Source organism: Corylus avellana, chromosome 8 (assembly GCF_965113065.1).
Source record: "Corylus avellana chromosome 8, dhCorAvel1.hap1.2, whole genome shotgun sequence".
Classification (NCBI taxonomy): Eukaryota; Viridiplantae; Streptophyta; class Magnoliopsida; order Fagales; family Betulaceae; genus Corylus; species Corylus avellana.
The window spans coordinates 17,861,513-17,887,041 of record NC_142497.1 but is presented as its reverse complement, the minus strand read 5'-3'; the positions used below and the strand labels follow the sequence as shown (position 1 = coordinate 17,887,041).

Below are 25,529 nucleotides of genomic sequence, written 5' to 3'. Positions count from 1 at the left end.
TAATGTGCTTAATTAATTGGAGTTGATGAGTTTTTGGGGCGGGAAAGATCAGCTAGCCCAATGAGAAGATGATCGATCACAAACCCAATCTTTAAACTACAACTTGGAAATTATGGAAACTGCTGCCTTAGCTTGCCTTTACCTCCGCATTTTATACCCCGGCCCGCAACAATATTAACTGAAATGCTGACACGTACGTACACTTTAATCATCAATAAATATATATTACGTACACATTAACCATCAATATATATATATATATAAATCAATCGACGTGTCATATATTCATAGTAATTATACGATACAAAAATGAATGGAAAATTAATGCTCAGAGTAATTAAGAAAGAGTATTATGAATAGTCACAACTCCAAGCATAGTTGTAGCTCTAATCACAGGATTAAAGTTGGATTAAGTGTTTCATTAACCATTTTAGTTGATAATTAATTGGTATTTAGAAAGCCAGAGCATTTTATGACATTTGAAATCGTACCATGTAAGGCATGTTCTAAGAGCTGTCCACGTGAACAGAACGACATTGTTGACATCAACATACATACAATCTCTCCCTCAAAGTGAAACTCCCGCGACTCGAGCCCATGACCCTGACTCCAATATTATTTGTTGGATCGAGCTTTTAACTATCTTATCTGAAAACTAATTAATGTCCAGTAAGAGAAACAAAAGGTTTTTCTATGGTATTCGAAATCGCACTCCACATAGCATTTTCTAAGAGCTGTCCACGTCATCAGGAGACTGACACTATTCCATATAACAGTCATATGAAATATTTTCATGTGATTGTTGAATGTAATGCATGGCTTCTCCGATCACTGTTTCCCTCACAAACATGACTAATGTGGAGCTCACAAGTTTGGACTCCATGCAATATAATATATATGGTAATTTATAGGGGTGAAAAGGCGGTTACGGTTAATGGTTATTGGCTAAAACCGCTAACCGTAATCGCCTAAGTGGTTAACCGGCAGTTAGCGGTTAACCGTTTTTTAAAGGAAAAAAGAATAAAAAATAAAAAATTTGTGCTTGGCTTGCCATTCTCCTTGGCTAGCCGAGCTCGCCTGCCAAGGAAGCCGAGTACTCGAAACTTGGCTCTTGGCTCACCCAACTTAAGTGCTTGACTAACACAATATTTAGAGGATTAGGGAATGACATGTGCTTTATATAGATGAGTGAAGGTGGAAGTGGTGGGTTTTTATTTCGATGTGGGACAAACAAAAGGCAATTACAAACACTTGTAGACTTGTAGTTGTCTGTGTGGGAGTCTGGGATAAGGCTAAAAGGCAAATTGAAAACCTCACTCCCCATGCGTCAATGTTCTTGGCTTCATGCCCAACTCATCTTTTTAAAAACTTAATATTACATTATATAACATACAAACAATATATTTTTATTGTATATTAAATAAATTATATACAATTAATGCATATTCACTAATGTTACTTAATAAGTAATATATATATATATATATATATATATATATATATATATATATATATAGCGGTTAGTGGTTAGTGTAGTTAGCAATTATGGTGAACCACCCACCTTTTTACCCATAGTGATTTAGCTTGCGAGAATTGCATGCAGTTGTAATTTTTATTGTATTTAAACCTACTTATTGCATAATTCAAACTCAATTTATATTCTAAATTAAGTTTTCCTTGGTGTATGACCTTTGAAGATAATCTCCATGTGTTATCAAAATATTTCTTTAATTTTTTTTTTTCATTTAAAACAATTTATTCAAAATATATATATATATATATATATAGAGAGAGAGAGAGAGAGAGAGAGAGAGAGAGATTGATTTCATGCTTTAAGTCTTGGATGGTTACTTCTCTTTGTTTTGATTTAAATATGTTGAGGATTTTATCAATTCTAATTTGTGCTTTTGCAATTTTTGTTGGTCCATTTTTGTTCTCATTTTTTATTAAATTACTCTTGAATTTTTTAAGGTTTTTGGCTTTAGTTTCTAGATCTTCTATTCCTTCTATTAAATCAATTAACATTTCTTCATGTTTACTTAATACATTTATTTTTAGTTTTGTTTTGCAGCATGAATCTTTACATCTTAATTCTATTTCTGAATAAGCCATTAAGATTCCATCCATATAGCTTATCAAAAGAGACAGAGAATTGGTTAAAAACATTTCTTTCTTCATATTGGATATCTGGAGGTGTAGGTCTAGGTACCAATTTTGTGTGTGACTTGTAGATCTAATGATTATATTTACTTGAAATTTACTGAATTATTGCTCAATTTTTTGTATTTCATTATCAGTGGTTTGTTCAGATTATGAACTTTGGGTTTCACTTGTTGTTTCATACATGATTATTTGTTTATCTTTTTTAATGACTTGGATAGTTTTAGAGGCGGAGGCTTCATGTTTGACATTTTCAAGGGTTTTTAGCATGTTATTGACCTTTTCAAGAAAGGTTTCTTTATTTTTGAGATTTAACGCTTTGGGTTGTAAAATTTTCAAGAGGGGTTGTTCATAATGGGTTTTTTTCTTTTGAGTTTTAGTTGGAGTTGTAGTTACCTTAATTTTGTCTTCTATTCAGTCTAATTGTTTTCCTATGGTTATAAGACTTTGGTTTGTATAATTGTTTTGTTCCATTAGTTTTTTTTATTTCTTCATCTTTAGAAGTTTTAAAATGAGAGGCGAAAATTTGTGATCCTTTAAAATTCACAAAGATCGGTTCTTTTGGAGGGTAACTTACTTCTGTTATGGTTTTATCTTCTTTTTCCCACTGAGTTAACATGTTTAATTTTTTATTTTCATAAATTTTGAAAAATTCAAATAATTTTATATGTAACATATGTTCATTCATAAATTTTTCTCATTCCACAAAAATTTTTATTTTTTGTTCTTTTGTATATTTTAACTTATATTTTTCTCTTTTTTTCTGCATTCTTGGTAGAGTTGTAGTTTTTTATTAAGGGTTGGAGCTTTAAAGTAAATGGTTTACTTATAATCATTAATTGTGGGTGTAAAGGGGGTTCTTCTATATCTGTTTGTGTTGGGGAATTTTCTCCTTCTTTTTCAAAATTTTCTTGATTAGCTGTATAACATGGAGAGCTTATTTGCGATTCTATTTTTATACCTTTTAACTTTAAATTTTTATTTCTTCTCAAAAATTCAGTATAAATAGAGGACGATGTAGAATTTCTATCGCTTGTTACTGTATCTTGGCAAGTTGTTTCTTTTATCATGAAGAGTGTTTTATTGAGTTTCGATCTGTCAAAACTTAACCTAACAGTACGATCTAAGTATTGTTGTAAACAATTTAAATCAAATGCCGTATTTTCCATTTTTGTTGGAATGTTTTCATTTTCTAATAGCCACTCATATGTGAGTTCTATTTCAAACCAAACTACTAATTTTGGTACTCTAATGTTTGCTTCACAAGAATGTGTCTGTATCAGTAAAGTTCTATCTTTGGGACTTTTAACAAGAGCATGAATATTAAGATTTGTTTTCATTGACTTGTAATAAAATCTGTAAATTAATGTTAAATGTTAGCTTCCTTCTAACATATCATAACATGTTGTTTTAATGTTCAATGTTAAAGCTTTTAAGATCTGTAGATCGATTAAACTTAAAGTGAAGTCAGGGAAACAATCAAAATGAATTGGCCCTTTATGAAGACTTGATTCAACGATTCCTAACATGCTAGTGCTGTAATCTTTATGTCTTGCATCTCTTAAACACAAAAGTACAAAGGCATTAATTCCTAGACAGATTAAGAGTTTTACTGCAACTTGAATTAATCCTATGTGAAGGAATTCATTTTCTTTTCTCTGAGTTTTTTAATTACTTCTTTAGAAAGTAATTGACATGTATTATGATGTTTATTTAAAGCATAGACTTGTTCAACTGTTTTTACGCTGTAATCATTAGTAAATGGCAATGGTGAAAAACTTGATTTATAGATTTCTCTGGTTGGGACCTTGGGTATGTTCCAGTCATGTGAATCTATATTTGCTTCAGAAATGTTGTATTCTCCTTCATTAACTATATCAAGTAAAGAAGGTAAACTAGATCTAAAGCTCATAGAGGAAGTGGATCTAAACAACCTAAACAAAATTCAAAATATTTTTAAGAACAAGACAACAAGATTAAAAACTTTCTACTTCCAAATGTTTTTCCCTAACGGGTCTTTAAGGGTTCTGGAATATGTATATTGTGTGTCCTACTGTGTGTCCTCCCGACTTACAAGCCTATCCGGCCTAACTGCGCTGACAGCACATTGACGACACAATATCGTACATCCCATAGAACTTAAAGATTAGCTAAAGATAACACCTGAAAATATACTTGTTTGAACACTGTTTTCTGGCTTACAGAATTCTATCCATGTATTACAGAATGTTTCACCTGAAAATATATTTGTTAAACCCAGAAAATACAGCTTTGATACTAGAAGGCCGGGGACTCACCAAGTGAGTTAGCATAAGCGGAAGAATTAAAGACATAGTGTTGAATTTAAATAGAGACTGCTTGAAAGAATCTAGTTGAATATGAACATAATATGTAGAAGGAGACGCAAAGATATAAACATAAAAATGAATATGAAATATTGAAGATACTTCAATTGGAATTATAAATTCATAAATCGACATAACGAAAATAGGATATATGAAAATAAGTACTTACGGAAATATGATGCTTTAATGTGCCACAAAAACTTGTGTATAGGAAGTTGGGCATACTAGATCGAAATATATGCCTGAACAATATACTAGATCAAAAGAAAAAGCGGAAAATATACTTTAGTCCTGAACTACTATCACATTTTCATTTAAACAGGTTTTCAAATTTTAAAAAGTGATATTACAACTCCCATATATACTACCATCGCTAATCACATTTTCATTTAAACCGGTTTTCAAATCTTAAAAAGTGACACTACGGCTCCCATATATACTACCATCACTATGGAATTAAATAGTACTTTTGCATTTGTTTTTTTTTTCTCCTAAATACTCTTAAAGTTATTAAAAACATAAAAAAATAACTATTTAAAAAAAAAAAAAAAAAAATTAAAGGGGCTAAAATGAAAAGGGCCACTTTTTTTTTTTGTTTTTGTTTTTTTTTTGATATTTTTCAGTTTCTCTTTCTTTTTGTTTAATTTTTTTAATATTATTTTTCTTAAGGGTAATTTGGGAAAAAGAATGTAAAAGCATATAGCTTGATACGTACGTGCAAGTGGTGGTAGTATAAGGGGCTCGATGTAACATTTAAAAGTTTGGAGGTGCAAATAAAAGGTGATGATAGTTAAAGAGACTAAAATATATTTTCTAAAGAAAAACTGAAATTTTTAGTGTCGCGTCCATTAACCACACACCATACACAAACAATATTATCTTAAAAAAAAAAGCAGACAAAGGAATCAATGCCATTGAATTTCATCATTCTCCCTTCAAATTCTCCACAATTGTCACTTCAAAATAAATGAAAAGGTTGTCAAATAATAATTAGTGGCACAAGGTTGTATTTTCTTTTCTTATATATTCAAGCATCTAATTCTATAAAGAGAGAGTTGCTCATATGATTAATCCTGCGTACATACATAATGACAAAGTGGAGATGCCTACTACAAGTTTCAGGTATAAATTTTGGTGACTTGCGTAAAAACTTATATTATAAGAGAAAAGAAACAAAAGAAAAAGCGGAAAATATTATATATACTTTAACCCTTTGAACTATTATTCCATTTTCATTTACGCTGGCTTTCAAGCTTTAAAAATTGACATTTGGACCGTCATCACTATCATATTAGACATTTGCATTTTGTTTTTTCCAAAATACTTTTACAGTTATTAAAAGTCACTCGAAAAGTGGCACTAATATATAACTGTACTAACCGTTTTTAAAGGCGGTTACAGTTAGTAGTTTTAAGTTTTGAAAAAACCGCTAATCGTTAACTGCCCATATATATATATATATATATATATATGTATGAAACGGTGTCGTTTTTGTATTTAAATATATATACAAATGTATAAAAATTTAGAAACAAGTCAAACTTAACTATCTAATACTAAGAATACTAAGAACGGGGAAAGTTTCTATCTAAATTGTAAGATTGCAATCAGTTTGGAACGACAATTAATACATATTCCCGGGAAAATCACTAGTTATCCAGAACGTGGAAAAATAGTCGATTATTATCCTTTATTTCATCAATACAGGTAAAGAAGAATTTGGACTATTCTGTTGAAGAAAAAGAAAATAAAACCTATCTGCTGCTGCTGCCGCTGCCGCCGTTGTTGGTAGAGCGATGAACCGGATGAGAAGAATGAGTCAAGCCGGAAAGGAGTTTCATCCAAACATCTTTTCCATTAACTGAGAATTTAGCAGCACTACTTTTGTTTCCTCCAAGAATTCGTTCAACGTCTGAAGGGGAGCGAACCACGAGACATGCATACACGTGGAGCATCTTCGGCGGCTCATCCATATACGTTGTCTCTAAACAATTCTTATACCTACAATATTCAAGAAATTAAGCATAAATAAATAAACTGAAAACCGTTGATCTGTTTTGACAGAGTGAGAGATAATTGTACCGTACGTACGTACCTTGCAATGAACTCTTGAACTTCTGATGGTGAAAGAGGATTGTCCGGAGAGCCGGTAAGCAAGAAAGTAGTGTCTCTAGGGAGACCCCCACAGCCACTAGGCTTCGCCGGAGAGAAACGGCCGGCCCCGGGAGCTTTTGGAACAAGATCGGGGGCCTGAATAAATTGCCTTGGATTGCTCGAATTTGGCGGAAGCATATGATGATCGGTGGTACTGGTGAAGAGTGTTTCGCACACATAGTACTTGTTGAATGCTGTCATCTTGGATTGGCCGCTCTTTCGCTCCTCATAAAGGTTCCTAAAAGACAAAGTTCCTCTAAAAACAGCAAGCGTTAATGGGATACATCGATCAATCTGATCAAAAGGTGGTGGTGAGGATCCTTCTTTACGCAAGTTAAATAAGCACGTAACTGCCTCTTTGCATACCAATTTGAGATTGGCATCTGGCCAGGATATGATCCTAAAGAGAAAATGGTGGTTTCCGGGCCGAAGTTCAAGCCAATTCCAAAAGGAGATGGCATCATAGGATTGAGTAGGGTGAATTCTCAGGTCCGTCACTAACCGACCGTATATTGTGTTAGAGGCTAAGAGTGTTTGAGCGCTAAACATGGAAGCCATTAATGTGCTTAATTGGAGTTGCTGAGTTTTTGGAGCGGGAAAGAGCCCAAGGAGAAGATGAGAAACCCAATCTTTAAACTACAACTGCCTTTACCTCCGCTTTTTATACCGCTCAACAATATTAACTGAAATGCTGACACGTACGTGCACATTAATCATCAATATATATATATAAATCAATCGACGTGTTACATATTCATAGTAATTATACGATACAAAAATGAATGGAAAATTAATGCTCAGAGTAATTAAGAAAGAGTATTATGAAAAACAGTATTATGAATAGTCACAACTCCAAGCATATAGTTGTAGCTCTAATCACTGGATTAAAGTCGGATTAAGTGTTTAATTAACCATTTTATTTGAAAATTAATTGGTGTTTAGAGAGCCAGAACATTTTATGACATTTGAAATCGTACCATGTAAGGCATGTTCTAAGAGTTGCTTCCCCGACTCGAGCCCATGACCCTGACTTCGATGTTATTTGTTGGATCGGGCTTTTAATTATCTCATCTGAAATCCAACTGATGTCTAGTGAGGGAAGCAAAAGCTTTTTCTATGGCATTCGAAATCGCACTCCACATAGCATTTTCTAAGAGCTGTCCACGTCATCAATAGACCGACACTATTCCATATAACAGTAATATGAAATATTTTCATGTGATTGTTGAATGTAATGCATGGCTTCTCTAATCACTGTTTGCCTCACAAACATGACTAATGTGGAGCTCACAAGTTTGGACTCCATGCAACATAATATATACGGTGATTTATACGAGTGAAAATGAGGTTACAGTTAGTGGTTATTGGCTAAAACCGTTAATCGTAACCGGCGGTTAGCGGTTTTAAAGAAAAAATTAAAAATTAAAAAATTTGTGCTTGACTCGGCTTGCCATTCTCCATGGCTAGCCGAGCTCGCTTGCCAGGCAAACCGAATACTCGAAGCTTAGCTCTTGGCTCACCCAGCTCAAGTGCTTGACTAAGACAATATTTAGAGGATTAGGGAAGGACATGTGCTATATAGATGAGTGAAGGTGGAAGTGGTGGGTTTTTTTTTTTTATGTGGGACAAACAAGAGGCAATTGAAAACACTTGTAGACTTGTAGTTGTCCGTGTGGGAGTCTGAGACAAGGCCAAGAGGCAAATTAAAAACTTCACTCCCCATGCGTCCGTGTTCTTAGCTTCATGCCCAACTCATCTTTTTAAAAACTTAATATTATATTATATAACATACAAACAATTAATGCATATTCACTAATGTTACTTAATAAGTAATATATATATATAAAGTGGTTACGGTTTTGAAAACACCACTAACCACTTTTAAAAGCAGTTAGAAGTTAGTGTAATTAGTGGTTTTGGCGATTAACCACCCATCTTTTCACCCTTGGTGATTTAGCTTGCGAGAATTGCATGTGGTTGTAATTTATGTTGTATTTAAACCTACTTATTGCAAAATTCAAACTCAATTTATATTCTAAATTAAGTTTTCCTTGGTGTATGACCTTTGAAGATAATCTGTGTTATCAAAATATTTCTTTAATTTTTTTGATATTTTTCAGTTTCTCTTTCTTTTTGTTTAATTTTTTAAAATTATTTTTTCTTCAGGGTAATTTGGGAAAAAGAATGTAAAAGCATATAGCTTATAGGTGGTGATAGTATAGGGGGCTCAATGTAACTTTTAAAAGTTTAAAGGTGCAAATGAAAAGGTGATTAAAATATATTTTCTCTAAAGAAAAACTGAAATTTTTAGTGGCGCCCATTAACCACACACCATTCACAGACAATATTATCTAAAAAAAAAGGAATCAATACCATTGAATTTCATCATTCTCACTTCAAATTCTCCACAATTGTCACTTGAAAATAAATGAAAAGGTTGTCAAATAATTAAATTAGTAGGTTGTCAAATAATTAAATTAGTGGCACAAGGTTGTATTTTCTTTTCTTATATATACAAGCATCTAATTCTATAAAGAGAGAGTTGCTCCTATGATTAATCCTACGTATATACCTAATGAGCTTGACGAGATCTCTCAACTGATCAACTAAGGTTCCTGAACCACGCAGCACTAAAAACTCAAGGAGACACCAACTCAGACAGCTCCATTGCAAAACCTTGGAGGCTATAACTCGGCCACGGGTACAATGCACTAGCCACCGGGGCATGGTTGTGGCAGCTCCCATAAATTTTAGGTGGCTCAGACTCTGGCTCGGCATGGCTCAAACCCAGTGGCGGATCGATCTACTTGAGGACCTGAAGGGGCTGTAAATTAAAAATTTTGAAACCAAATAAAGAATGAATTTCTTACAAATAATTTAGTTGTTTATATTGAAAGTAAAATTGTGAAGATGTTCAATTCAGATTTGATATTTTATGATTTTGTTTCTCTAAAAGAGTGCAATTGCAATTTTATATAAGAAAATACTAAGTGTTATCTTGGGCCGAAGCCATGCCTCAGGGTAGTTTGACAGTGGATAGGGTTTGTTTGGGTTGTGGGAATGTGTAGTACAACCCAAACAAACCCTATCCTGGAAAATGGTCGCTTATTATCCTTTATTTCATCAATACAGCTAGAAGAATTTAGATTCTGTTCAAGAAACAAAAAAAAATAAAAATAAAAATAAAAACTAAGAAAGAAACTAAAAGTATCTTGTCATGTAGAATTTTGGTCTCTATAATTGAAAATTTTTCGATGAAGAGACTTGCTTATCTGCTGCCGCAGCTGCTGGCAGGGATCAAACGGCTGTGATGAATCAAGGCGTCTCACCCAATAAAATTTTCCATTAGCTGAGAATTTAACTAGTAATTTCTTGCCTCCAAAAATCTCGTCAACATATGAAGTATAGCGAAAGACAACACTTGCAGACAGAGGGTGCGCCAGTGGCGGCTGATATTCCATATAAACTGCCTCTACACAATTCCCAAATTCCCTAACATTCAAGAAAACACAAAGATCAACCAACAAAAGTAATTAAAATGGCTGCATGCATGCATGCATGCATGCATGAGATCAACTACGTACCTTGCAATGAGATCTTCAAGTTCTTCTTGGTCCATATTGGCGGAAAGCAAGAAAGCTCTGTCTCTAGGAAGAACAGTAAGTATATAATGTGAGGAATATTGGGGACAAAATGCGGATTCTTGGGGCTGAAAACAATATTGCCTTGTAATATCGGTCAAATTTGGTTCAACTATATCGCAGAACGCTATTTCGCACACATTCTGTATGATTCCTTCGATGCTGCTTATCGCGCTTTGCCGTTTCTCATAAAGAGAAGTAAAAGAAAAATCTTTGCTTAAAAGCTGACGCATTAATGGGATATATTTGTCATCAGTAGTAATTAATGGCGGTCCAAGTCCTTCTTGCAACAAAAATAAGCACCCCATTGCCTCTATGGCTAATAAATGGAGCGATGAATCTGGAAGAGCAAGCAAATTATAGACAAAATGGCTGAAGCCATCTCTTTCAAGCCAAATCCAAAAGGCTATGACTTGCTTGGATCGAGAATGGTCAAACCCCATGTTGATGACCAACCGAGCGTATATTGTGCGATCGATTGTGTGAAAGGCTTGAAGCTCTTGAAGCGTAAGCCCGGACTCCATTGCATGCAGGTTGGAAGGTTTTTGCATGTTCTGTAAAAGTTCTTTGATAAATATCGGGAAAGGCAAATTAAGCTTGAAAATATAATTTGGAAATAATGGAAGCTGCCTTTACCTCCGCTTTTTATACCGGCCAGTTGTTCCGCAGCAAAGCCCGCCACAGAACAGATACGATAACTGAAATGCTGACACGTACACAAAAAAAAAAAATATATATATATATATATTAATCTAATTGCCAGCCATTTATTGAATGTTAATATGTAAAATTCTGTAGATGAATCATCAAACAATGAACTACAGATCAATTGTGCTGAATTTACATTCAATTAGACGTTGTACAAAAGGAATTTCTTTGACGCATTTTTTCAAGGCAATTATTTTTGCCCAAAATTAATATTGTGAGATTCTAAATCAGTCAAGTGGTGTTAGTGAACCATGCATCGTACCCCTTGAATTATTGGGAGCTAGAAGATGGGATATTGGTGTGTTTAGTACAATCAAATGGTCCGATCCCCTGGTTATTTTTCTTTTTCACCTGCAAAACACCAATAAGAGTGATATATGTAAGTGAAATTAATTCCATATATCAAATAAGTTTCCTCCTCATTGTAAATTAATAGGAAAATGCAAAGTAGAATATGCTTGCTTGAGCTTAACATATTTCAAACTCAAATTATATTCTAAATTAAGTTTTCCTTGGTGTGTGATCTTTGAAGATAATTAATCTCGATCTGTTATCAAAAATATTTCTTTAATTTTTTTCATCTAAAACAATGTAATTATGATTGTAAACAAATCCTTGTGATTTGATTATATGGGAAATATATTGTAACAAATCCATGTATGTGACACAAAAACAACTGGTATCAAGTAAGTTGGACCATACCGGGGACCAAGGGCCAGGTTCATGTGGACACTTGTCAGGGGGTGAATTTTGTACAGCACCACTTTTCATTGTTAGAATTTCCTGCAGAGAACTCTGTATGAGACGACCATTATGAATAAGATCACAAGCAATGAATAATATGAATTTTCAGACAATGGAAATTCTTCAACTGCATGCATCGCTCTTTAGACAAGTTAGCGTCACTAATACTATTCAAAGACAGAAACTATTATCTGAGACTACTCTTAATTTGGCACACCAGCTGGTAAAGAGCAATAAATAACTTTAAAATTTCATGTCAGGGAAACAACCAACTTCAATTTTATGGTCCTTCACAACCTGGTAATAAAATGATCAAGCATTCTTGGTGATAGAATGCTTTGACTTTGATCACTTCTCATTTCAACAAATTTACACTAAAAGAAAATTGAACACATGATGAGATTATTATATAAAAGTCAAGTATCAAACAACAATAAGAAAATAATAATGGCCTAATTTAATTAGGCAAACTTTGCACTTTTTGGATCCAATTTTTCAAAGCAACACGATAATAGTGGAACTAATAAGCCCATGTACATTTAATTTCAGTTGAGTGCTATTCATCAGTTTTAAGATACAAAACAACTGAAAACAAGGTAATCGAAATAAAAGAATCATAAATAAATGTAGTCAGTTTATCTGTGCGTGTGCATGGAAGAGAACTAGTATACCTCTCCGGCAGCTTCGAATGCAGCCAACCATTCATCAGAGAACGGAACAGCATGAGGCGGAGGTTTTACCACAAGAGCTTCTTCCTTCTCATAATCCTCAGGTTTCCTCCTGCCATTAAAACCCGTCACATTAAATCTTCTTGCTGGGTTTTGAATGAAGGTATTAAAGAAAATAAGAAAACAGAGAAAACAGATAAAAATTAATTCAACCATACGAGACTTACAGCTGTACTGTTGCATCCTTATCTTCTGTGGCGTATGTGGCCTGGTCCAAGTCTTGCTGCATCTCACAGCTCTGGGAGATACTAGTTTCAGCTTCCCTTTCTGATGCATGAACACTTATGACAGATAAACCTGATTCTTCATTCAAAGAACAAAAGGGCTTAGAGTTGCAAGTGGCCAATGCCCCTGAAATTTGATCTTTACTCAATCTTGCAGCTTCCAAAGAAGATGCTTGACCGCTGAGGCCATTGTCATGCCAGAACTTTTCATCACTATAATGTTCAGGATTCTCAACTAATGGCTCAAGGTTAACAGAACCTGTCACTGCATCGTCCATGTGTAAGCACTCAGCCTCCTGATCTGCATCCAGACCATTGTCTTGCAAAGCAGGAGTCACATGAGAAAAAAGCTTGACACTTTTTGATTCACTTCCATAAACATCAGATTGTTCTGAGACACCAAAATCATTTTCCTTGTTGAGTTCCCCGGAAGTGGTGTTTGCAAGCAACAAGGCATCCTGCTGGAAAACTCGCTCTGCTACAAGGATAGAATTTGGAAGCTCAGGATGTCCAGATTGGTCATTGACATCATCAACCACCATTTGACTCTGACTATTTACTTCTAAAATACTTGCACCACTGTTGCAAGAATCGACTAATATACTGCCATCTGGGGACTGCACTACATGTGATTCCACTTCTTTAGTTGCTTGATCCACGTGTTTATGTTGAGATAGACCATGAGGACTTTTCAATCCACTTCCACCAGAACCATTGACTTTTGAATTATCTGCCATAGTCCTGCTATTGAGTTTCATGGACCCTCCAAAAGACTGGCTCTTCGCAAACAAAAGGCTATGATATGTCTCCGGACTCGTATTCTCCTCATAAGACATTGTATCAGCTTCACAAGGGCAAGGCAAAATCACTTTTGCTCGTTCCACAGAGTCTTCGTTGGTGCTGTGCTTGCTACTCAACAGATCAATGTGCATAATTGAAGTGTCAAGATAACTGCTACCACTGTCATCTCCAGTCTGAAACTCAGAGATGGAATGGGGATTTTTAGTTGACAAAGTGCATTTTTTCTCTTCCATATCTTCTCGCTGAATTACATCATCTATCCCAGAACCACTCTCAATGTGCAATGCAGGGCTCGTTTGAGGATTTTCCACTTCACTGGCGCTATAATCTCCACTTTTTGGACAATCATTACCAGGCATATGATTTTCAACCGTCATATCCAATTCCATTGAGCAAACTTGACCGTGGAGCTCCATGTCATGTCTAAACTGTGTATCAATAGAAGAATTATAATTTTCAACCACTGGCTCGCAGTCCACAGAAATTGATGGAGCATCGTCCGCATATTGGCACTCCACTGTCTTAGCCATGTCATGACCACAAGTTTGCATTGCAGCTGGTATCAGACAAAGACCACCTGAACTTTTTGAATTACTTTCACAAGCACCACTTGCCTCCAGTTTAACAGACTCAATACTCTGGTGGAGCTCCAGTTCCTCTCCAAATCTTTTATTTGCTTCATCAACAACCACTATTACCTGATTATCCCCTGTTGAAGTGCTCAGGCGACTTCTGCTGATAGCATCTGACATATCACCATCTAAAGACTCTGCATGCACATCTCCCACAGGTGATTTCCTGCTGGTTTTATCATCTTTACTACCATCATCTTTTGCCTGCTCCATATGCATATAGAGAGACTGACCATGAGATCTTTCCACTTCAGTTTCAATACAATCTTGGACTTTTGGGCTGACATCTGCCATACAACTGAATTTCTGGGACTCTTCGGGAGCTCCACTATCCTCCAGGAGACTAGCATCATTTGCCCAAAACCTCTGAGTCTCACTAGACATTTTGTCATCTTTACAGGTGAAAGGCTTCTTCAGCTCAGCTTGTTCCCCAGATTGTTCCTTGACCTTATGGGAACCGCTTGACCAATCATCATTTGCTTTTAAAGTACTCCATGTATTGTAACTGGCAGCTCCAGAGTTTGACCCTGAAAAGGCACCACCGTTCGTAATTGCCAAATTATATGGTTGGTCTTCTACAGCTTGGTGATCAATCAAGCCATTTGTCCCAGAAACACCTATATCTTGTACTGCGGGACTAAGACAAGAAATTGAAGGGTGATTTGCCAATTCCGTCCCACTTGAATCTCTATTTCTCAGGAAAACATCAGCGACCTTCTTGTTGTCATCAGATTTGTCCAACTGTCCACAGGTTGCTCCCTGTAAGGGAAATTTGTCATCAATTTTCTGTAATTCTATATCCTCACCATGAGAAATCATTTCAGTTTTATATGGTTCTGCGCATTCCAGAACTGGCTGATCAACATTATCAATAATGTTATGAAGCTGTTGCTGATTTTTTACTGCTTGACATGGGACCTTTTCTTCTGAAGTACTCCATGTATTGTAACAGGCAGCTCCAGAGTTTGACCCTGAAAGGTCACCACCGTTCTTAATTTCCAAATTATATGGTTGGTGTTCTAAAGTTTGGTGGTCGATCAAGTCATTTGTCCCAGAAATACCTTTATCTTGTACTGCAGGACTAAGACAAGAAATTGAAGGGTGATTTTCCAATTCTGTCTCACTTAAATCTCTATTCCTCAGGCAAACATCAGAGACCTTGCTGTCATCAGATTTGCCCAACTGTCCACAGGGTGCTCCCTCCTGTAAGGGAAATTTGTCATCAATTTTCTGCAATTCCATATCCATAGTATGAGAAATCATTTCAGTTTTATATGGTTCTGCACGTTCCAGAACTTGCTGCTCAACATCATCAATAATGCTATGAAGCTGTTGCTGATATTTTAATGCTTGACATGGCACCTTCACTTCCACCTTCTGCCTATTATTCATTTTCAAGACAGATTTCATCTTTTCATCTTGCCTATTATGTGAAGCAGGGTTAACAGTAGATGGATCCGAGCATTCCAAACTTGAGCATAAGACCTCCTCCATATTTCCTCCGATTGTTCTCACATTGTTGATCACATTGGGAATTTTCCCTGGGTGAGTTGGGGGCCTCAGATCATGAATGTGGTTTATGGCATCAGGTTTTCTGAAATTAGGAATATTAGACTCAGACTTGTGTGGTTGAGAACTTCTCTGTAATGGGCTACGCAAAGAAGAAGCTTTTGACTGCAAACATAAAGAATAATCAACAAGATAACTTCAATGGAACACTTCAAAACCACTTGCCTTGCATCCAATTTACCAATTACAGTAATCCTAGTGACATACCTGGCCAAAAAAACCCAGTGATGGTGATGGCATACGTAAACCTGAGGGTTTTGCTGTCTGCAGTTGTGGGTGATGCATGTTTCCACCAGAATAGCAAGCATTTTGAGGGAGAGAAACTGCAGTTTTATTGCCTCCACTATCATGACTGTTTGGCTTATGACTAGTGGAAGGACCTAATGGATCTCGAATGACCTCTAAACCTTTAGTTACTGCAGTAACCGAAGGACATTGTAAATTAGTTGATGGATGTCTTTCCGATGCTGAACTGACCTGTTCTTGTTTTAATAAAGAAAAGAGGGAACATAGTTAATAAGAAAATGATGATGGAGTATAAGAGATTATTAGCCTAGTCCCACAAGTTTCTACTATGCCATAGATTGGTACTATGTTGAATAATAAATGCCACTACTTCTAAGAACTTCAGGTTCTCACCACATTTCTCCTAGGTTGTCTAATCGAAGTTCCAACAGTTGAAGACGTGTTAGCAGGGCGAGCTTTTGAATTCTTTTGAGCACTTCTGGTATTGCCCGAAGAAGCCTTTGATTCAATCTTCCTCTGAACACTAACTGCTGCACCTGAGAATTCAATCTTCCTCTGAACATTAACTGCTGCACCTGAGAAGGAAAAAACAAGATACAGCGAGTGAAAATTAGAAAATTTATATAAATGCTTCGAACACAACAAATTTATCTGAAGAGGGTGAGAAATTTAATTGTACAATTATTCTATAAACACACATCACACATGTCCAAACTCCATCAGAAGAAAAAAAGAGTCCAAAACTACCTGGTTGAGCAATCTGATTACGCTTTGAGCCGCTTGCATTTAGTGAAGTACCCTTTGTAGTCCTAGAAAGCACAGAGGAATCTGGCTTTGGAACAGGTATTTTAGAAACCTTAGATGCTTTAGTTGCTGCTTTAGTTGTGCTCAGATTAGCAGGCCTTTTCAGAGTTCAAAGAAGTTAAGGCCAACTCTACTACAAACTAAAATAGGTAAAGGACATATTTACTCAACTAAAACACTGAAAACAATCGAATTTCTATTAGCAAGGATATGAAGAGGAAACCACCGGTCGCGGGCATCCACTGCGTTTAGACCCACTTCTATTAATCTCATGGGCTGAAAGCACCTTTGCCTTGGCCTGGAGATCACATAGTCAACACAACTGCAATAATTAACTTCCCCCTAGGTTTCATCCAGTAAGAATATGTCAAAACAGCAAACATCCAACAGCTTAAGCTATTAATCAACATGCCCATAAAAAGATGAAAAGAATACTAATGTTCAAACTCGAGAAAAACTAACTTCAGCTGCTGGGGACACATTATCTCTAGCACTTGAACCATGCTTCGGCAACAAGCAACCACCTCTCTTTCTATCTTTTTTCATAGAACTTGACGACAATTCCTTGAACAAGTTTTCTTCAAGTGCTTGCAGATCTGCGGAATCATGTGTACAATCCAATATACCAGACAACGATTCTCTCCCTTCTTCAGGGATACAAGGCAACATTTCCTCACCAACCTTGCTAAAACCTCCACTAATCATAGATAGCTCTACGGGATCCAAAACACCTGGACATAAAGCAATGAATACGTTCATCTACAAGTATCCGAGCACCAACTTTTCCAAGTAAAAATAAAAAATAAAAAAATATCAACACATCTAGTCAGAGAAATTAGAAACACCTTTTTCAGTAAAAAAGGCTCGGTCCCATGCTAAACTTTTCCGCAAATTGTATCCTCCACCCTTTTTCCTCCTCTTCATTTGCTGCGGCTCCATACTGAGTTTTGGAGCTTCTGATTTGTTTGCGTTAATGTTCTCTTTGTTAATACCATCTGTTAGCAATGAAGAGCAGGGTTTTTCAGCATTCTCACCGCCTACCTTACTCTCCACTGTAAAACAAGCCACTACTAATTATCACAAGGGTCAGTAGAATCTTAATCACTGTGTTACAACAAAATAATTTCCTTCTCGAGTAGTATTAACCAAAAAAGTTTCTTCAATTATAGATTAGAAACTAAAAATTTAAGAGCAAAATTCGGTTATATTTGACTAGATTTTCTCAAATATGAAGAAGTCCAAATTATTCGAACAGATTTTAAGCCCACAAATTTAAACAAACTTGCTCATACGAAAGGAGTAAATGCCAAAGCCACAACAACGGAACCATATAAAAATCAACCAATAATTACGGAGCACAATTGGAAGTAAAAAAAAAAAATTGAGAAACCCGCATTCTGAGTAAAATTGCTCGAATCTTCTAAATCTTTATGAATAAGAAGAAAACAAAGCTCTAAATGGTTAACAACCAAATGCAGATAGCAAAGCTATATAAACCTGGGCGAAATTATAGCCTAGAGAGAAAAAATGCTATGAAAAAGAAAATTTAGAGAAAAAAGAAAAATCAATCGTTTGAATCAAACTTGAAGAAAGAGTGAAAAGCCAAACCAAGTGGAGGGCCAAGAGGAGGAGGATGAACGGAACGCTTGGATCCGTGGATTTGGAGAGGCGAGCACAAGAAATAGTTGTTGTTATTGCCTTTGTTGTTGTTGTTGTTGGTGCTAAGCATCGAAGCGTCGTCGTTTGGAATCTGTAGCAGCAGAGAATCGTCTTCGTCCGAGATCTCCAGGAGCGAGAGATCCGGATCCATCTCTGAAACTCTCTCTCTCTCTCAAAAGTTTTTTTCTAGAAGAATCCAATGGTGGGGTTCCAGTAGAAAATGAGGAAGTTTAAACGGTTGCTTTGGACCTCGTTTTGATTTTCGCTTTTGCTTTTGTGCATTGTGTTTGTGTGTTTGTGCGTGTAAATATTTGAAAAGATTGGCAAGCGGGAAGTGTTGGTGGATGAAGACAATGACCACGTGATCGGATTTGGGCCGCGAAAGTGTAATTACAATAGTATCCATGTGATAGTTACATATTTACAATAGTAGCCATGGCCGCCGACATACAATACTACGGGCCTGGCCCAGACAGTTCAGGAGGTTGGACGGGCTTGACAATGGCCTTAATTCAAGGAATTGGATCTTCTCCAGTCCAGTCATGGCTAAGATTTTTTCTTAGAAATCCTATAGTCACAAATAAGACACGTCTCACTACAAAAATATAATAAAAAAACAATATTTCAGATTAAAAAATAAAAAAATTAATTAATTAATAGAAAAATAAGGGGTGGCTGGTCACCCCATTTTGGCCATAGGAGGTGGCCGGACCACCCCATTTTAGATTTTAGATGGGGGCGGCTTGAGAGCCACCCTAATGGCTGGTCAGGGGTGGCTGGGCCACCCCATGGCCCTTGGAGGTCGTTCAGCCACCCCCTAAAATAAAATAAATAAATAAATAAAAAAATAAAAAATCGTTTGGCCCTTGGGGGTGGTATGGAGGGCCAAACATTTTTTTTTTTTTTTTTTTTTTTTTAGATCTGGCCCTTGGGGGTGGTCTAGCCATCCCCAAGGGCCAAACAAATTTTTTATTTTTTTTTTAGATTTGACCCTTGGAGGTGGTCCGGCCACCCCCAATGAGGTTGGACGGGCTTGACAATGGCCTTAATTCAACGAGTGCCTCTCTTGGTGCTTGTCAACATTTAATTAATGGAGCCAATCGAATCTCAACCATTGGATCCGAAATTGCTGTGGTATCGCTTAAGAGATATGATAAAATTCATTCTATTTTTAACTATCTTTATAATAAATGAATAAACCCACTATTAAATTTGTATAGGATTCACATGAATCCACAAATTTAATAGTTTATATATTAAATTTATAAGATGAGATGGAGAAAAGATAAAAAAAATACTAGCTTGAATCATTTCTCTTTGCATAAAGTAGCTTTAGAAATAACCATGCAAACCCATTTCGAGGAAATTAGTGCTACTTGCTTTAGTAATCATTCTTACAAAAAAAATAAAAAATAAAAAATAAAAAATAAAAGGGTAAAATTGCAAAACAATTAGTTTAGCTTATTTACAATTAGCTCATTGTACTATCAAAATGAACTCAAAAATCCCTTATGTATGCCAAAAAAAAATTTACTCTCTACAATCAAATTTCATTCACTAATTTAACATATTCTATTAGTATGACACTTACTTAAATCGGACGTGTGTCATAATTTTATTAGTTCTAACATTTTGTGTTATTAGAATCTATTAAGCCAGTTGACATAAATTGCTTGTAAAGATTAAATAATTTTTTTAGCATATCTCGGGAACCTATGAGTTTATTTTGATACCACATGAAGCTAATTGCAAATTTGATAAACTATAGGGACTAGTTTTGCTTTCTCCCCCACACCACCCCCCCCCCCCCCCCCCCCCCCCAAAAAAAAAAAAAACGAGTGAAACTTGCACTACATTGTACAAAGAGTGAAATATCATCGCCATATATAGAATGCAGTTGGTGTACATATTCAGGACATTTGGACCGAAAATTGTGTTACACCAGCTCTTGCCCCATAAATTGGGCATTCAGAAAGTAGAAAACAAATATGTACACCCCTTTAACCTCATCCATCACAGCAAAAGTCAGCTTCTTGACTTCATGGTACTTCCGAGATCGCTAGATTTCCTGTCACATATAATGAAAAGGTCTTACCATTAACCTCAAAGAAGATGATACATAGCCAAAATTCCTACTTTTTTTGGGCAATGTATCATCTTCATTGCCCAAATCCTTGCTAAAACCTCACCATGACAGATTGCTTGATGAATATGGTAAGTTTGCTTACTTAGTAAGTTACAGACCTCTAGCTTATGTTGCAGTCCGTGGAATTTGCTGTAGAACCCTCGCCGGAAGATGTGTTACCGTCTGAGAATATCGAGGCATAATAAGACTCTCCATCTTCTTCATCGCTCTCAATATCAGCTCTGCTGTATCTCCTTTCAACATAGGCCAATGTTTGTCGCCTCTGCAGGCGCAAGACATGCATGATAACATCAGGGCTAAGAGTTACCCGTCTATGATCTTCTCTGCCTTGTCTATTAGACTCCATAATCTATTCACAGCCACAAGTATCAGACAATTTATGAGTAACAACAACATAAGGAAACGGAAGACGACGTTGGTAGACGTTAAAGATTGTACCTTTTCTACATTGTCAGGCAGTGGAGGAGCATCAGTCGCCATAGGAGACCAGACCTTTATATTTGTTTCAATCCCACAAGTAGCAAGAATAGGTATATGTGGATGTGGCTCAAGATGATTTACAATATGGCGATCGCCTTCCATTAAACGCACTAATTTAGCTGTCTTCTTCTTCCAAATAAATATATGGCCGCAATCAGACCCGCTCATGATATATTCATCACTGGGGCCAAAGAAACTCACTCCTTTAACTGTCTGCGAATTTCTATGGCCCATGAAAACCTGTGGCTCTTCAACTTTCAATAATTCCTCAGGTGGAGCAGATGATGGTAAGGGACCCAACCCCATGTTCTTCTGAAACAGATAAATGAGTTCGTCGCTGTAAGAGACAAGCAATTCACTTGTGTTAGAGTAAGCCAATCCCGTGATGTGAACATTGTTGGCCCTGATCAGGTGATGGGGACAAAATGTGTTAACATGTCTATCTAGATTACTTGATGCTTCAAATTGGCATTTTCTCAAGTCGTAAACACGTGCATATTCGTCAGATCCTCCAACAGCAATGTAATTTGGATTTCTTGGGTCAATTACGATGGTATTCAACATTATGCTCTTCAAAGGCTGCTTACTATTTTCTGTCAATGAGGAGCAACAGAAAAGTTTTCTAGCAGAACTACTTCGCAAATCAAACTGAAAAAACAAAAACAAAAACAAAAAATAGCTCACAAAATAGAAGGGAGAAAAGAGAGCACCAACAAGGAGCATATTATAAATTTAACCCACATGTTGAACAAAACCATCTTCACCACAGCTATATAGTATGTGTGGACTTCCTGGCTCCACAGCAAGCTTGTGTACAGGGCCTTGGTGCCTCCCCAACCTTGTTGTATCAACTCGGCCATCCTCCCAGACCTGCCCAAGCCTTACCTGCAAAAGGGAAAAACAGTTCAGAATGGTTGGAAAATAAGCCAAATAGAGACAGGATATCTGAAATCCAAACTGATAAGATGGAAAACTTCTAAAATTCATTTACTTCGGCGCCAGAAAATAGCAGACAAAATGATTAAGAACAATCACAATCAGAAAAAACTTCTGCAGGCAAACAACTTTCACATTTTAAGGCTTAGTTTCTTTAAACTATTTTCCAAACAACAGCCTATCACATTGGACGTGCATTTAGACAAAGAGCTTGGAGCATTTTTTTTTTCCAACTAAAAAGCAAATTGATAAAGAGACCTCAATTGACTGGCAGAAGCATTGCAGCTAAAAAGACATAAATGGGAGAAGCAATTCATGCAAAATGTATAACAAAATGGAGGAGATCGAACAATTTATTTACAATTTCACCTTGCCATCACGGGAAGAAGTCACTATTCTCCTATCATCAGTGAATGGCATAATTCTGGTCTGGAATATGTTCTCCAAGTGGCCAGAAGCATATGAGAACCGCTTAGTTTTAGTTGCCCAATTCCAAAATATAACTTCTTTGTCATCAGAACCCGATACAAGGAGGTCACCAGTGGAGTTGAATTCTAGGTCGTTTACACAACCTCTATGACCATTTAACTTCCCATAAAGATTTAATTGCTTTACAAGGACCTGCACTGATAAGCAAACTCATGTAAAGGCAAATCAACCATCATAATGGTTGCATACCAGTCTTTCTACATAGAAGACTATGACATGAAGGATGGATGAAGATGATTACCTCTCAATTGACTCAAAAATCAGATGTTAACAGAAAAAATAAGATTAGTATACAATATTCCCCACGGAACAAAATTCAAAAAAAATAAAATAATAAGGAAATATGGAAACAAAATTCCAGATTTTAACAACATAAACTTCAAAACAAATTACTTATGATTTTAAAATATTGTATTCCTCACGTCCCTCAATAATTAATATAATTATAAAAGATATGTTAAGTAAGTCTTCTCATATTATCACACCCTTTGAATCAAGAAATATGGCTTAACATTTCTCCTTTGAAAATGTAACTCTTCCATGGTTTCTTAAAAAGATACTAAATTTACTAAGTCTTAATCTGTACACCGATTGGTTTTATCCAGCTACAGTTGCGGTGCTCTTCACATAACCTAATAACAGTAGAATTAAAGCATAGAAAGAAGCATCAACAGTAGCACCGTTGTCAATCGATTACTATATATGGGGGAAATAAAGAAGAAGAGGACCAAGAATTGAAAACCTCAGAAGCAGAGAGTCGGCGAGCGAAGCATCTGGGTCGAGTGAAACCCATCTCTCTCCTGCAAATCTCTGCAAACCCATCCTGGATCAGCTTATTCCGATTCTCCATTTTTTGGCAGAATTGTCACGCTATGCATTCAGAGCTTCAAAACTTTTGGCGGAGGATCTCTAGTGACTGATAAATTCAAGGTCGAGGAATGAGATTGTTGTTGTATTTGCCATTTTGGAACGTCAATGGAATCCAATTAATTTTATGTCTTCTGCAATTCCCAAAAAATACTTGAGAGTAAAACAATAGGTCGGATTTTAAATGAAATCCAAAAAATGTATTGTTTCTTTAAATGCTTCCAACGATTAGCTATATTTTTATTTATATTATTTAAATGTTATTTTTTTATTTTTTATAAGGATTATATTTTTCTAAATACCCTATTTTTCAGAGAAAAAAGAAATGTGAAGAGAGAAATAATAAAAAAAAAATTGGAAAAAGAGAGATGTAGAAGTAAAATACCAGGAGAAAATTTTAGAAAAAGAGAAGACAGGTGAGAAATAAAAAAAAAAAAAAAAATAGTTCCTGAGAAAAGTGCCGCTACATGTAACATTTTTTTTGGCTAATCTAATAAAATATCTATTTTGCATTATTTTTGGCTAATCCAATTTGGGCGGTTTTTTACAAATCTAATTAGCTACTTTAAATAAAAGTACAATTTGGCTTCTCCATTGGAAATGCTCTTCGTTTTTAAAAAATTGTGATTTGAAAAGGTTTTATAATGGTACATTTAAAAAAAAAAAACATAATTTTAAAGGTTAAACTGCAATTTTAACAAATATTTAATTACTTTTTTTAAATCATGTTTTCAAATAATATGTTTTAAAATCGTTTTTTTTTAATAGCATGTTTCAAAATTTAGAACCCAAATGGACCCTAACTCTTTTACAACCGGCTTATTTGTGTCACTTCAATCACAAATAATAATAATAATAATAATAATAATAATAATACCTCCAATCACATGATTACACATGTAAACAGATAAAAAAGTTATAGGTCTAACATCTTTTAATTATACATATGTGACTTTTTTCTTGGACAACCTTTAGTGAATATTGAGTCACCCTACACTTATATAGTTATATAACTTATATACCCTCCCAAAAGGGGTGAGCAAATCCTTCTCAATTTTGCCAACCAATAAGGATAATGGGTGAATTTTTTTCCTATTGCCTCGGCGTGAGCAGAAAGGATTTAAAAAATCTAAAATTCCATGTATTAAATTAATATTTTTCCTTAAAGCATGTAATATTTAGGACAAAGTTTTCCTCCAAACTAGGTTGGAGGAAATTCCTCCAACCTAGTCTCTAAAATTGACATGTGTCCTCAAACATGTACTTCTCACATGTTTTTTTTAATACCCTAATTTCCACAAATTATAGTTAACTCCACCGTTAGTTTCTCTCTCTCTCGCGTTCTCTCTCTCTCTCTCTCTCTCTCTCTCTCTCTCTCTCACGTTCTCTCTCTCTCCTTCCCCTCCCACACGAGACCAAGCTGTCTTTCCAACCCAAAAAATCTCTCCGTCTTTAAGGAAGAGTGTTTTTTAAAAAAAAGAAAAGATTTTTAAGAGGGTTGATTGGGTTTTCTTAAAAATTTAACAAAAAATAACAATTGTACTTTCTCTTTTTTTAGTCGGAAAAGATAACAAAAAATGCTCAGATTGAAGGGATCATCAAAGATTGAAACTTTTCTGGAAATTTCATAAATTTTTTTTACCATGCTCAGATTGAAGGGATCATCAAAAAATGCTCAGATTGAAGAATAATCTTTATTTGTTAAATAGATGGTTTTGAAAATTTAAGAAAAACCCAATCGCCCCTCTTAAAAATCTTTTCTTTTTTTAAAAAAAAACCTCTTGGCAAAGTTTCAATGAAGAGATTTTTTTGGTTGGAAAGACAGCTTGGTCTCGTGTGGGAGGGGAAGGAGAGAGAGAGGACGTGAGAGAGAGAGGGAGAGAACGTGAGAGAAAGAAACTGACGGTGGAGTTAACTATAATTTGTAGAAATTAGGGTATTAAAAAAAACATGTGAGAAGCACATGTTTGAGGACACATGTCAATTTTAGAGACAAGTTTGGAGGAATTTCCTCCAACCTAGTTTGGAGGAAAACTTTATCCTAATATTTATATGTTTTTTTTTAATAGAATATGTAATTCTCACGTGTATTTTTTAATCATATGCTCTAAAAATGAATATAAGTTTAACAATTTGAAAGAAAACTTTGTCCAGTAAATCCAATGGTTTCTAGGTCATTAAGTTTTATAAAAGTAT

At 35.5% G+C, this 25,529-nt stretch overlaps 3 protein-coding genes across 5 annotated transcripts; all 3 read right to left on the bottom strand.

Annotated features, from left to right (window-relative positions):
- Positions 1-6,259: 6,259 nt before the first annotated feature.
- LOC148584219 (uncharacterized) lies at positions 6,260-11,005 on the bottom strand. Its single transcript, XM_088518803.1, has 4 exons — positions 10,937-11,005; positions 10,481-10,854; positions 6,601-6,897; positions 6,260-6,506 (listed from the first exon to the last, which is right to left on the bottom strand). The coding sequence occupies exons 2-4, from the start codon at positions 10,849-10,851 to the stop codon at positions 6,260-6,262; spliced, it is 915 nt and encodes a 304-aa protein (XP_088374929.1). The 5' UTR covers positions 10,852-10,854; positions 10,937-11,005.
- Positions 11,006-11,065: 60 nt separating this feature from the next.
- Positions 11,066-18,675, bottom strand: LOC132163471 (uncharacterized). Its single transcript, XM_059573770.2, has 11 exons — positions 18,365-18,675; positions 17,602-17,808; positions 17,219-17,487; positions 16,969-17,054; positions 16,700-16,863; positions 16,346-16,527; positions 15,914-16,183; positions 12,648-15,811; positions 12,424-12,532; positions 11,711-11,791; positions 11,066-11,359 (listed from the first exon to the last, which is right to left on the bottom strand). The coding sequence occupies exons 1-11, from the start codon at positions 18,564-18,566 to the stop codon at positions 11,279-11,281; spliced, it is 4,815 nt and encodes a 1,604-aa protein (XP_059429753.2). The 5' UTR covers positions 18,567-18,675; the 3' UTR covers positions 11,066-11,278.
- Positions 18,676-20,277: 1,602 nt separating this feature from the next.
- Positions 20,278-23,494, bottom strand: LOC132163472 (Transducin/WD40 repeat-like superfamily protein). Of its 3 annotated transcripts, none has more exons than XM_059573771.2 (6): positions 23,209-23,494; positions 22,347-22,598; positions 21,783-21,926; positions 21,000-21,689; positions 20,644-20,910; positions 20,278-20,483 (listed from the first exon to the last, which is right to left on the bottom strand). In XM_059573771.2, the coding sequence occupies exons 1-5, from the start codon at positions 23,314-23,316 to the stop codon at positions 20,662-20,664; spliced, it is 1,443 nt and encodes a 480-aa protein (XP_059429754.2). In that variant the 5' UTR covers positions 23,317-23,494; the 3' UTR covers positions 20,278-20,483; positions 20,644-20,661. The 3 variants fall into 3 exon arrangements, with proteins under 3 accessions (XP_059429754.2, XP_059429756.2, XP_059429755.2); XM_059573773.2 differs by having other exon boundaries at positions 20,278-20,547; positions 20,660-20,910; XM_059573772.2 differs by having other exon boundaries at positions 20,660-20,910.
- Between the last annotated feature and the right edge of the window lie 2,035 nt (positions 23,495-25,529).